This window comes from Oryctolagus cuniculus, chromosome 14, assembly GCF_051225735.1.
Source record: "Oryctolagus cuniculus isolate XC-2025 breed Fujian yellow rabbit chromosome 14, ASM5122573v1, whole genome shotgun sequence".
Lineage (NCBI taxonomy): Eukaryota > Metazoa > Chordata > Mammalia > Lagomorpha > Leporidae > Oryctolagus > Oryctolagus cuniculus.
Genome location: NC_142880.1, coordinates 97,194,769 through 97,206,093, shown reverse-complemented (window position 1 = coordinate 97,206,093; position 11,325 = coordinate 97,194,769). Strand labels below are relative to the sequence as shown.

At 67.7% G+C, this 11,325-nt stretch overlaps 1 protein-coding gene across 1 annotated transcript in view; it reads right to left on the bottom strand.

Annotated features, from left to right (window-relative positions):
• Positions 1 to 690: 690 nt before the first annotated feature.
• The window catches only part of SLC9A3 (solute carrier family 9 member A3), a gene marked incomplete at its 5' end in the record, with an annotated part of 30,653 nt that continues 20,018 nt past the window's right edge, over positions 691 to 11,325 (bottom strand). The window contains 15 exon segments of the mRNA NM_001082697.1: positions 691 to 732; positions 1,234 to 1,468; positions 1,687 to 1,803; positions 2,144 to 2,216; positions 2,305 to 2,484; positions 2,576 to 2,705; positions 3,088 to 3,203; positions 4,050 to 4,179; positions 5,375 to 5,445; positions 5,529 to 5,618; positions 5,884 to 6,086; positions 6,309 to 6,529; positions 6,948 to 7,125; positions 7,496 to 7,574; positions 9,013 to 9,173. Coding sequence (NP_001076166.1) covers positions 729 to 732; positions 1,234 to 1,468; positions 1,687 to 1,803; positions 2,144 to 2,216; positions 2,305 to 2,484; positions 2,576 to 2,705; positions 3,088 to 3,203; positions 4,050 to 4,179; positions 5,375 to 5,445; positions 5,529 to 5,618; positions 5,884 to 6,086; positions 6,309 to 6,529; positions 6,948 to 7,125; positions 7,496 to 7,574; positions 9,013 to 9,173 — 1,988 coding nt within the window. The 3' untranslated portion in view covers positions 691 to 728.

The following is an 11,325-nucleotide window of genomic DNA, read 5'->3' as shown; positions in this document are numbered from 1 at the left end:
AGCCCCTAGAGCCCTGGGTGCAGGCAGGGCTACAGTCCAGGGTGACAGGACCTGTGTGCCCAGCTCAGGAGTTCCAGCACAAAACTGAAGAGTGAACAAGGGATGTCGCTGCCCTCAGCCCACACGGAGTCCCGCAGTCCCAGAACTGGCCAGAGAACAGCCACCACGCAGGCCCCCTGCCGGCCAGAGTTGGCTCAGGACGCCCAAGGACTGCACCCTCCCCCGTACCCCGTCCCGCTGCCCTGGGGCGCAGAGCCCCGCTCTGGGGGCCCCTGTCCCTGAGTGGGTCGGCAGTGCAAACAGCATCATGGACGTGCAGACGAGGACATCGGAGCACCTGCCCTGCCCTCGGCGGGCGCCGTCACAGCGGCGTCTCCTCTTGCTCCAGGGCCAGAGGCGACGAGGCGCTCGACAGGGGCAGCGACGCGAGCTTGAGCAGCGCGGGGCGGCGGCGCACGCGGGGCCGCTGGAACGAACGCCGGCTGTGCACGCGGCGCGCCGCCGCAGACCTCGCGTGGGCACTGGGCAGCGCCCTGCGCTCCGGTCCCGCACCGGGCTCGCGGGCGGGCCCGGACGGGGCGGCGTCCGGCGCTGCGTCGTCGGACGTGGGCGGAGCGGGGCTCGGAGCTCGCGGGCGCGGGAGCCGCGTGGGCGGCGGGGGCTTCTCGGCGTCAGGTGGCCGGCGGCGCGGGGACGAGCGTCCGGTCAGCGGCGTGTCGGAGCCCGTGTCACCTGCGGGGTTGGGGCGGGCGTGAGGCGCGCGAGGCGCTGGGGGACCCCCGCCCGCGCCCCGAGGCCCGCCCGAGCAGCTCCCTCCCGGATGCCCGCTCTGGGCGGCGGATCGGGGGTGCTCCTGGGAGGGCGCAGCGAGGAGCGGCGGGGGCCGCCCTGCCTGGGGCCTGCCGGGCTGCAAGGCCGAAGGTAACTGCTGCTCGCAGAGAGAGAGAGAGAGAGAGAGGGAGAGAGCGACAGAGCAGAGCTCCTGCTTCCTGGGAAATGGAGGTGAACCGCCCCCCCCCCCCCCCCCGCGCGGGCCCTCCCCGCCCCCGGCGCCACCGCCTCTCCTGCACTCTTTCCTTCTTCACCCGCGCCTGGCCCTTTGGGAAGAGAAACACCTCCCGGCGGGCCCTGAGCGGCTCCCTCCCGCCTGCAGCAGGGTCCCAGGAAGGGTGCGGAGGACAGTTCCAGAAGGGAGGCTGCGAGAGGAGCTGCGAGAGAGCAGGCAGTGGTTACATGTGTGTGGACTCGGGGTGTTCAGCGCCGTCCTCCGCCAGCAGGAACGAGTCCACCGACTTGTTGCTGAGCCGGAAGGGCGCCAGGCGGCGGAAGTTGCCCGGGGAGTAGGGGATCTGCACGCGGGCCCTCTGGGAGGGCACCACGGCCTCCCCGGGAGACAGCCAGGGTGGCACCCTGGCCAGGAGGCTGGGGGCCAGGTCCTCGTCCGGGGAGAACACAGGGTTGTCAATTCCTAGGAGAGAGGGCGTGGCCGCTGAGTGTCCAGGGCACCTCAGCTGCAGGGGTCGGCCGGCACCACAGGCTCCAGTCACCTGCCACGTTTCAGGCTGCAGCCCCTCACCCACCCGGGACACAGGCCCAGCCAGCTCCTGGCCAGGCAGACCTGCTGGGAGGGTGTGCACAGCCCCCAGGCCCTCGTGTCCCCTCGTCCACACTCCCCTCGGTCCTCACCTGCAGGGGAGTCGGAGGTCGTGTCCTTGGTGACGCTGGCCAGGAACTCGATCCCCCCACTCATCTTCTCAGCCTCGTAGTAGTCGGGGGCCTCCTCGGGGTCTGAAAGTTCCAGCTCTGGTGGGGAGTGGGGGGTGAGGGGACTCCCCGGGGGTGAGGAGGACCCAGGTCCACCCTGCCCAGAGGGGCTGTCGTGGCCACCAGATGGCCAGCCGGGTGTGCTGGACAAAAAGCCACGGAGTGCTGCCCACCTGCCCTGGCCATCCCTGGCCTTCTGGGGAGTTAGGTCAGAGAGAAAGGGGCAGGGACCCCAGGGCCAGGAGGGAAGGGGAGGAGAGGGGCAGGGATGAGGCGGCAGTGGGCTGCAGGCCACCAGGGTTCCCCAGGGGACGCCCCTCCCCCGTATCTCTCCTTAAGGGTGAAGCCATGGGCAAGGGACACCGCCCCCTCCCCGTACCTCTCTCCTTAAGGGTGAGGCCGTAGGCAGGGCTGTCCAGGGGCAGCTTCCCGTTGGGGACACTGCTGTTTCTCTGAGGAGCAGACATGGAGCCTTGCAGAGCCGGTGAGGGGTCCCTGGGGTCCAGCCGTCCCCCGCCCCACACGCCGCCCCGCGCGTACCCGCTTCTGCGCCCGCTCCCGCTCCCGCTTGTGCTTGGTCGCCTTCTTGCTCTGGCCGAGGCCCAGCTTGGCCGACTTGAAGGACTCCAGCCGCTTGCGCATGGTGCGGTGGAAGATCTCCTTGTCCTGCTTCTCGTCCTCGCTGGGGCTGAGCACGTGCCGGCTGTACAGGTGTTTGTACTGGGGACGGGGCGGGGGAGGGGGCGTCACCCCTGCGCCCGCCCCGCCCCGCCCCACGCCGCCCAGCGCCGCCCCGCCTGCCCCGCGCCACCTCCTGCCGAGGCTTGTACAGGTACTGCTGCAGCGTGTGGTGCGTGATGACGTCCTCTGCGTCGCGCACGCTGCGCCGCCGCTGCTCCAGTGACTGCATGTCCAGGCACACAGCGCTGGCACTCTCCCTCCTGTGCAGGGGAAAGCTGAGCCCACAGCACCCACTCCCACGAGGCCACAAACCCCCGCCCTGAGACCCCCCGGAGGTGGGCATGGTGCTGTCCACTGCCTCTCCCCAGCGCCCGCATAACCAAACCAGCCACAGCTGCCAGGGGCCCTGCAGGCGCCTTCGCGGCTGGCAATGTGCCTGCAGCTCCCTCCTTCCCTGTCCGCTTCCTGCCCACCCAGCCCCCTGGGGACCCTGCCTCCCTCGGTGAGCCGCCCCCCCCCCCCACCGCCTCCGCCGCCACATTTACAGCTCTCGGCCGCTTGATGGTTGGGTGAGGGGCCCCTCGGTAAGGACCCCCACCCAGCAGCAGGCTCTGGGGCCCCGGGAGCCCCTGGGACACGTACAGGAGGTAGGAGACGGAGGCCTCCACGGTGGACGGGCGCGGCGTGCTGAAGTCCACGTTGACCATGTTGTCAGTGCTCGGGGAGCGGATGAAGGCCAGGGAGCCTCGGCGCTCTCCCTGGGGGACACGGCCCCATCAGCCACGTGTCCCTGCCCACATGAGAGGGCTCCTGCCCCACCCGAGACCCAAGCCAGGAAGAAGTGGGGTGTTGGGGCCCGGAGCTCTTGGCTGTGTGAAGGGACACCTTGGGGACACCTGAGAAAGGGAGCCCAAAGGCCGCCAGGGGACAGCTGGGCGCTAGGGCTACTGTGTGAGAGGACCGAGGCCCCCCACGGCCCCCGCCGGGCTGGGGGTCCGCATGGGGGCCCTGGGGGCCAGCCGGCCCGGCTCCACTGCTCTGCACGGGCTGAGGGAGGCGGGGCGTGCCGCCGTCGCTGCCGGTTTGCCCTGCCAGGGCTCTGCTCGTCACCGGGACGGGCTCTGGTTTTTTGCCTCTAACTCACGGCTCCTCTCTGACCTTGCGCAGACTGGCGGTGCGGGAAGGGCTGCGCCCCCAGCAGCGCTGAGTGACTGGGGCGTGGGTCACGGACTGCTTACAGAGTCACGCGTGTGTGGCAGCACTGAACTCACACGTGGCTTGTGTGCAGGCACGTTCGCTCCCTTGTGTGGTGACGCGTGTGATCACACGTGTGCACATGTGTGTGCATGTAGGCCTACAAGGCTACTTCTAAATGTTCACCAAAAATGAAATGAAAAGATACGTTTATCCTGGTGCGTCTTTGAATGCCATCCACAGTTGTTGGTACCCATTTCTGTGGTGTGTGCACAGGGGTACTGGGGCCTCGCCTCCCTGTCTCCTGCTGTCTCTTGGGAGGGCAAATAAGGACCTGGCCTGGGTCTGGGGACCGGGGAGATGAAGCGAAGCTGGCTGAGCCGGCCCCGCGAGGGAAGGGGGCCGGGCACCTCAGTCACGTAGCTGATGGCATCCTTCAGGTTCAGCTCGTGGAACACGTTCAGAATCCGGTCCCGAGACTTCTGGGCCGACTGCCTCATGAGCAGTTTGCTGAGGAACCTCCGGTCGAAGTTGGCCCACCTGGAAACAGGCGGACAGAGCCGTCAGCTCACGGAGCCCGCGGCCTCGACCCAGGACCCGTTCTCCTCCTGGGCGGGTGGACGTGACGACCTCGGGGCCCAGCAGTTACGAGGCTGCTCGGGACACCCCGTCCCATGTGAGAGTGCCTGGGTTCTGCTTCCTGCTGGTACTGCAGTGCCGCCCACGTGGGAGACGGGCTGCGCTCCCAGCCGTCGCAGGGTGAACCAGCGGGTGAGAGGTCTTCGTGTCTGTCCTCCCCCTCCCTCTCTGTCTCGCTCCATTCCTCTCCCTCTGCTCGCATTCCACAATCTCCCTGGTTGGATGGCACTGTCTGAACACACACAAACGTGGATTCTACATTCCCAGGGTCTGCCTCATCCTCAGGAGGTGGCCTGGGGGCGCGCACAGGACCCTGGCCAGGAGCCTGTGTGACCTTCCCAGGAGCAGGGGCCCACGGAGCTCTCGGCTTGGACAGAGCCAAGTTGGCCAGAGTGAGGCTGTTCAGCTCAGACACCCCGGGGGGCTCCAGACACAGCCCCTCAGTGGCAGAGGGGGTGAGGCCCCAGGGAGCTGGAGCTGTCGCCCCAGGGGCCAGCTGCTTCACTGCCCTCTGCCCAGGTCAAGTTTTCGGCCAGACCGAGACCCTTCGCTGATGTAGGTTTCTGAGGGCCCAGACATGAGGCCGTCCAGCGCCTGCTGTTGGTGGCCGTGCAGGAGGCCGAGTCCTGCTGGCTACCAGGCTGGTCACGTCCTAGCATCCAGTTTGTCTTTTGACCACACGTGCCCAGTGCCAGGCTCGCACAGTGGTGCTGGCACGCCCCCCTCTGCTTACAGGAGGGGAATGAGTGCATCTCTCCCACTCCCATCTCCCACGTAACGTGGCTGCCTGGGATGAACTGGCCACCGTGGCCGTCCGGGCCCCGGCAGCTCAGTGGAGCCAGGCGTTCTCCTTTCCATGTGTGTGCACCTGCGTGTCTGGTGCACACCTGAGCCTTGGCCTCGTGGGGCAGAGGAGCCCTGAGAGTCAGGACCGGGCTGATTACCCGGCCAGAGTGGAGGGACTTCCGGAAGCTCCGTGCCGTTTGGTTTACGTGGCTTTCTGTTCCCCCGCTTGTCCTGTAGGTTCCACAGCCCATCACCAGGGTCAGGGGCTGAAGGAGGGTGCCACCGGCCACGACCGGCGCCTCTTACTTACTTGTCCCTGAGATAATTGTGCCCGATCTGCCCGGATATGTCCTCGATGGCCGAGAGGATGTGGTCGAAAGCCTTTTGGAGGAGAGGGGTGTTGGGTGTGGGCCAGCAGCAGGACTGCCCAGCCCCCCGGCGGCCCCGGGGACCCCAGCCCCTACCCGGCCGTGCAGCTTCTCGTTCAGCTTGGGCTCCCGGTGCTCGCTGCGCTTCACCTTCAGCCACTGCACCAGCGGCTTGATGGTCAGGCCCTGGGGACACAGGGGTCCTGCTGAGCCCACGCCCCACCTGGCAGGGCAAGCGGAGGCCCGGCTGCCGTGCCCCACCCCGCAGGAGCCCCCAGCCCCTTGCTTTGGCCAGAAGTCCCGGTCCGGGCCCTCCCGCGAGAGCCGCTGCCCCGACAAATGGTGCTGTGTCCCCAGTGGCCGCGTGGAGGCCTACATAGCGCTCCTAGTTACTAAAATTACAAAACCCAATTAGGTCCCGAGCCCAAGACCCCGTCCTGGGGCGCCGCACCTGGAAGATGACGGTGAAGAAGACGACGATGATGGTGGTGCTGACGAACAAGTTCTTCTCCTTGACCTTGTTCCCGTCCAGCAGCGCGACCAGGGCGAAGGCCACGGCCCCGCGCAGGCCGCCGTAGGACATGACCACCTGGTCGATCAGCTCCAGCTGCACCATGCGGTACCGGTTCAGCAGCCAGGTCTGCAGCACGACACCTGGGGGCCGGCGGTGCTCAGCCCCGGGCCGGGCCGGGCCGGGCCTGCATCTCTGTGCCCCGTGGGCCCCTCCCCAGCCTCGCTGCCCTGCCCGGAGTTAGCAGGAACCCAGCAGGCTCCCCGTGAGTTCCAGCACCGTCCATCCCGACAGGCAGGGCACACCCCAGTCTGTGGGGGTGCTGGGACCCTCACGGGGGGCGGCCCCCAGCCCCCGGAGCTCACCGATGGCCCGGAACACGGACACGAAGAGCAGCGTGAGCAGCACGAAGGCCGTGTTCCAGGTCCAGATGAGCGGGTCCACGGCCGAGATGCCCAGGAACATGAAGATGATGGTCTCAGCCCCGCTGGCCAGCATCTTCATGGTGTAGCGCACCGTGGTGGCCGACTGCTCCGAGATGTTGGCTTTCACGTACTTCTGACAGCAGATGCCGCAGAAGGTGATACTGGGGGCGGCAGGCCGGGCGGGGCAGCTCAGGACCAGCGGGCGGGGCAGCGGAGCCCAGACCCGCCATCCCGGCCGCTGGCCCCGCTTTGGGGTCAGCCCTGTGCTGAGTGGATGTAGCGCCGCTGGCGACCAGCGCCCTGGACTGGTGCCCACAGCCCGGCGTGCACACCAAACCCACAAAGACCTGCTTCTGGGCCCCAAGCGGGCAGCCTGGGGGTCCGTCCACGGCCTGGTCCTGCCCGCTTGGGGGCTCAGGGCAGACCCGGGGCACCGGTGCCCCACAAGGGCCTCCTGGAAGCCTTGCCCCACCCAGCAGGTCCCGGGGCCCATGGGCAGAGACCTGGGCATGCACCTCCCCCACGGCGAGGGCCAGGCCTCGGCCACCCTGGCCCAGACGCGCTCTGCGGGGCACTCACGCCAGGATGGACGACAGGGACAGCATCTCGGACGTCAGGTAGCTCAGGTAGGAGATGATGAAGACGAAGCCGGGCTCGATGACGCGCACGTGCTTGGTGAAGCGCGTCACCAGCGACAGCAGGAAGGCGAAGACCACCCCCACCAGCGTGCCCCCCAGGCTCACCACGAAGAAGGACACTGCGGGGACAGCAGGCCCGGCTCAGCCCGGCAGCGTGGGCGAGGCTGGCCGCCACTCCTGCCCACAGTTGCCTGGTAACCGCCCCGCGGAGGGGCCGTGGGCCTGGGAAACAAGAGCTTGATTCTCTGTCCTCAGTGTGGAGGGGAGAGGACGCAGCCCGCCCACCCAGGGGAGCAGCGTGGGGGTTGGGGAGGCGGCAGGACCTCCCAGGGTGCCCAGCTCAGCTGTCCTCTGACTGCCCGGGGCCCATGGGAAACCCTGACAGTGAAGAGGCCTGCAGGGCCTCGCACCCCAGGAGCAGCAGAGACTTCTGGGAACTTCCTGTGCTCCTCTGATGGACAGGCAGGGCGGGACCCACAACCCACATACCTATGCCCTTCACACAGTCCACGCCTGTCACCTTGTCACCACCCAGTGTCACAAAAGATTGGAACACGTTGTACAGCACCTGCGGGAGGGCGTCTGGTCAGCCCCGGGCTGCGGCTGCGGGGGGCCAGCAGGCGGCAGAGGCGGCAGCCCCGGGGGCAGAGCTGGTCTTTCCCACCTCGCCGGGGCAGTGCAGACTTGCCCAGACACATGCTGATGGTGGCGCTGGGACCCTGGGGGCTGTGGCCCCCGACTCTGGGCTCTTGGAGTTTGGGGTCTGCTCAGACCCCAGGGCTGCCCTGAAGGGTTGAGGCGCAAAGATGGAGTGGTCTGGCTGTGATGGTCCTACGGTCGCCTACGGGGTCTTCAAGGGCAGCCGGGACGTCACAACCTCGGCAGGGAGCCCGGGAGCTCTCCCTGCACGGGACACGGCGCTGCCACCCCCAGGGCCCCAGGGGCACACAGCAGCCTTCGCTCTGTTTTCGATTAAAGTCCAATTAATTCTGCATTTTCCTGGGAGCCTTGTGTCTGCTGCCAAACACAAGAAATCTGGTGCAGGGCAGATCTGGCTCCTGGAGCCTGAGACTCGGATGGCGCGGCGGCTGGAAGGCGGGGCCCCCAGGCTGCAGAGGACGGCCGGTCGGGGCCGTGCAGCTGCACGACTTCCTTGTGGGATATGGCTGACGCAGCCCCAGCCCACGGCAGCCCGGCTCGCTTCCCGGCCCAGAACTCACGTGTGGGAGCCCCGTGCCCGGATAGGGTCTTTAAAAGAGGCAAACTGGCCAGACGGAGGCACTGAGGGTCTGCGTCACAGGAGAGGGACGCACACGGAGGGCCGGCCACACGAGGCACAGCCAGCCCTGCCCCCACTGCTGTGTCCCTGCTTCTGCTGGGCAACCCCAGGTGTTATTGTGACTCCCGTGGGAGGGGAGACAGAGAAAGCCCCCACGTGCTGGTTCACTCCGCTAATGCTTGCCGCGGCTGGGGCTGGGCCAGGCTGAAGTGGGGAGCCAGGAGCTCAGGCGGGTCTCGCACGTGGGCGGCGGGGACCCAACCGCTTGAGCTCACCGCAGCCCCCAGCTGTGCATAGCAGGAAGCTGGAGTCAGGAGCGGGGCTGGGCTGGAAGCCAAGTGCTCCGAGGGGATGCAGGTGTCTGTCACCTCTAGGCCAAACGCCTCCCCCTGCTCGTCTGCTCCTAAGGAAGCAGGAAGCGGCAGATCCACAGTAGAGACCCCTGCCCTGGGGTCTCAGCGCTGGCCCCTGGCCCTGCGGGATGAAGTGGGCAGGTCTGAGGAGCAAACAGCGAGACTGTGACGGAAACTCCGCTCCTTCTGTGTGGAGGACCAGGGCTAGGCGTGGGTGGGGGCTGCTAACCACGAGGCCCTGTGCCTCACGGCGTTGGAGGCAGCAGTGGTGCAGGGTCATAGGTCATGGAGGCCAGGCCCCTGCGGCCCACAGATGCCAGGGACACTAGACACCCAATCAGTTTTGCTGCGGCTGGGACGCCGCCCACTCTCACCACCGTGACGGCGTCGTTTAGCAGCGACTCCCCGAAAACGATGATGAACAGAACCTCGTTGACGTGGACCTCCTCGAACACGGCCAGCACGGCCACGGGGTCCACGGCAGCAATGAGGCTGCCGAACAGCAGGAAGTCCAGGAGGCCGATCTTCAGTTCGCCTGCAAGATAAGCAGGGACTGTGGGTCTCCGGGGCACCCGGGAAGGGCGCAGCCAGGGCACCGGAGCCCCTGTGGGGTCAGTGTGACCCTCTGAAGTCACAGGGGGCTGCAGGGGAGCAGGCAGGGGCAGGGCCGACCCAGGCCTGGCCTGAGGTGGGGCTATGGGCGCACAAAGTGCTAAGAGGCCTGCCGGCAGGTGGGCAACAGAAGGCAGGTGCAGAGGGCGTTCAGGGTGTCGGGGACAGCAGGGGGAGGCAGGTCCACATGAGGCCCCTCCCTCTCAGGGCTCCAGGCAGGTCTGCACCCCTGCATCTCAGGCCGTGCACATCCCCTCCCTGCCCTGCATCTCACACCCTGCACAGCCCCCCCATCTCAGGCCATGCACCACAGCACCCCCCCACCCTGCATCTCAGGCCGTGCACAGCTCCCCCTGCATCTCAGGCCGTGCACATCCCCCCCCCCCGCATCTCACACCCTGCACAGCTCCCCCCCATCTCAGGCCATGCACCACAGCACCCCCCCACCCCGCATCTCAGGCCATGCACAGCCCCCCTATCTCAGGCCATGCACCACAGCACCCCCCACCCTGCATCTCAGGCTGTGCACAGCCCCCCATCTCAGGCCATGCACAGCCCCCCATCTCAGGCCATGCACAGCCCCCCCATCTCAGGTCGTGCACAGCCCCCCATCTCAGGCCATGCACAGCCCCCCCATCTCAGGCCATGCACAGCCCCCCATCTCAGGTCGTGCACAGCACCTCCCCATCTCAGGCCGTGCACAGCCCCCCATCTCAGGTCGTGCACAGCCCCCCATCTCAGGCCGTGCACAGCACCTCCCCATCTCAGGCCGTGCACAGCTCCCCCCGTATCTCAGGCTGTGCACAGTCCCCCCATCTCAGGCTGTGCACAGCTCCCCACCTTCTCAGGCCGTGCACAGCACCCCCATCTCAGGCCGTGCACAGCCCCCCCCATCTCAGGCCGTGCACAGCCCCCTCCTCAGGCCGGCTTTCTGGGGCCCTGCCGGCCGCCTTCTTGGCTATAAAGAGGGCATTGAGTCCTCTGTCCATCCCGTGGGCCTAGCAGACCGCTCAGCCTTGAGGGGGTGCAGGAGCCTGCCCAGGGCCAGAGAAGGTGCAGGGAGGGCCGGGACCGAGCTCACAGCTGGCAGTCCTCCAGGGCGCCCACGGCCGCGCAGCCCAGAATACGTCTGTCTGGGCTGTGCCAGAACCTGCCCATCCCGCTCCAGGCCGAGGCCCGGGGCCCGTGGGAGGGCCCAGCGGGAGCCAGTGAGCGGGTCCCCGTGCTCCCCGTGGGGTCAGCAGTGCAGCCCCTGAGACTCCGCAGGGCCTGGGGTTTCTGTCTGGGGCAGGACTTGCGCTGCCCCTCCACCCAGCTGAGCCTCAGGCTGCGGCCACACGCAGCCCTGCTAGGCCCGCCTCCGAGGGGCGCTGTGGGCCAGGCCTCCCCGTGACGCTGCACGCCGCATCTGAGCGTCAGTTCTGGTCCCAGCTGCTGCCCTTCCGCTCCAGCCCCCTGCTCGTGGCCTGGGAAGGCAGTGGAGGGTGGCCCAAGTGCTTGGGCCCTGCACCTGTGTCAGAGAGCGGGGCGGAGCTCCTGGCTCCTGGCTCTGGCCTGTCTCAGCCCTGGATGTTGTGGCCATGTGGGAAGTGAATCAACCAGCAGATGGAAGCTCTCTTGCTCACTCTCCACACCCCAACCCCTGTCACTCTGCCTTTCGACTGAAAATAAGTAAAGAAAAAATAAGAACAAAAGTCCCCTCTCAGGCCTCCCGTGCAGGTCCAGCTCTTGCTCCAGGGCCTGACGGGTCTGCGGCAATTTCTGGAAAAGTGCTGACCCCAGCAGTCCCGAGGTGGCCAGGGGTGGGGTGGGCCCTCCCCCGGGGCAGCAGCCCTTCTGGCCTCCGCCTGGCGGTCCAGCAGGCACTGGCCCTGCTGGAGGCCTCACCCTGCACCCGGGGCAAGGAGACGGCAGCATCTGCACGGCTTCTCCCCCTGCCTGGGCCACCCGAGCATGGGCCACGGCTGTTCACGTCCACAGTGCAGGAGCAGCCCGGCCTGCCTGTGCACACGGCCCCGGGCCTCTGAGCCTGGCCAGCCTGCGCAGCTAACCAGTTAGAGCCAGCGCAGTCCCGG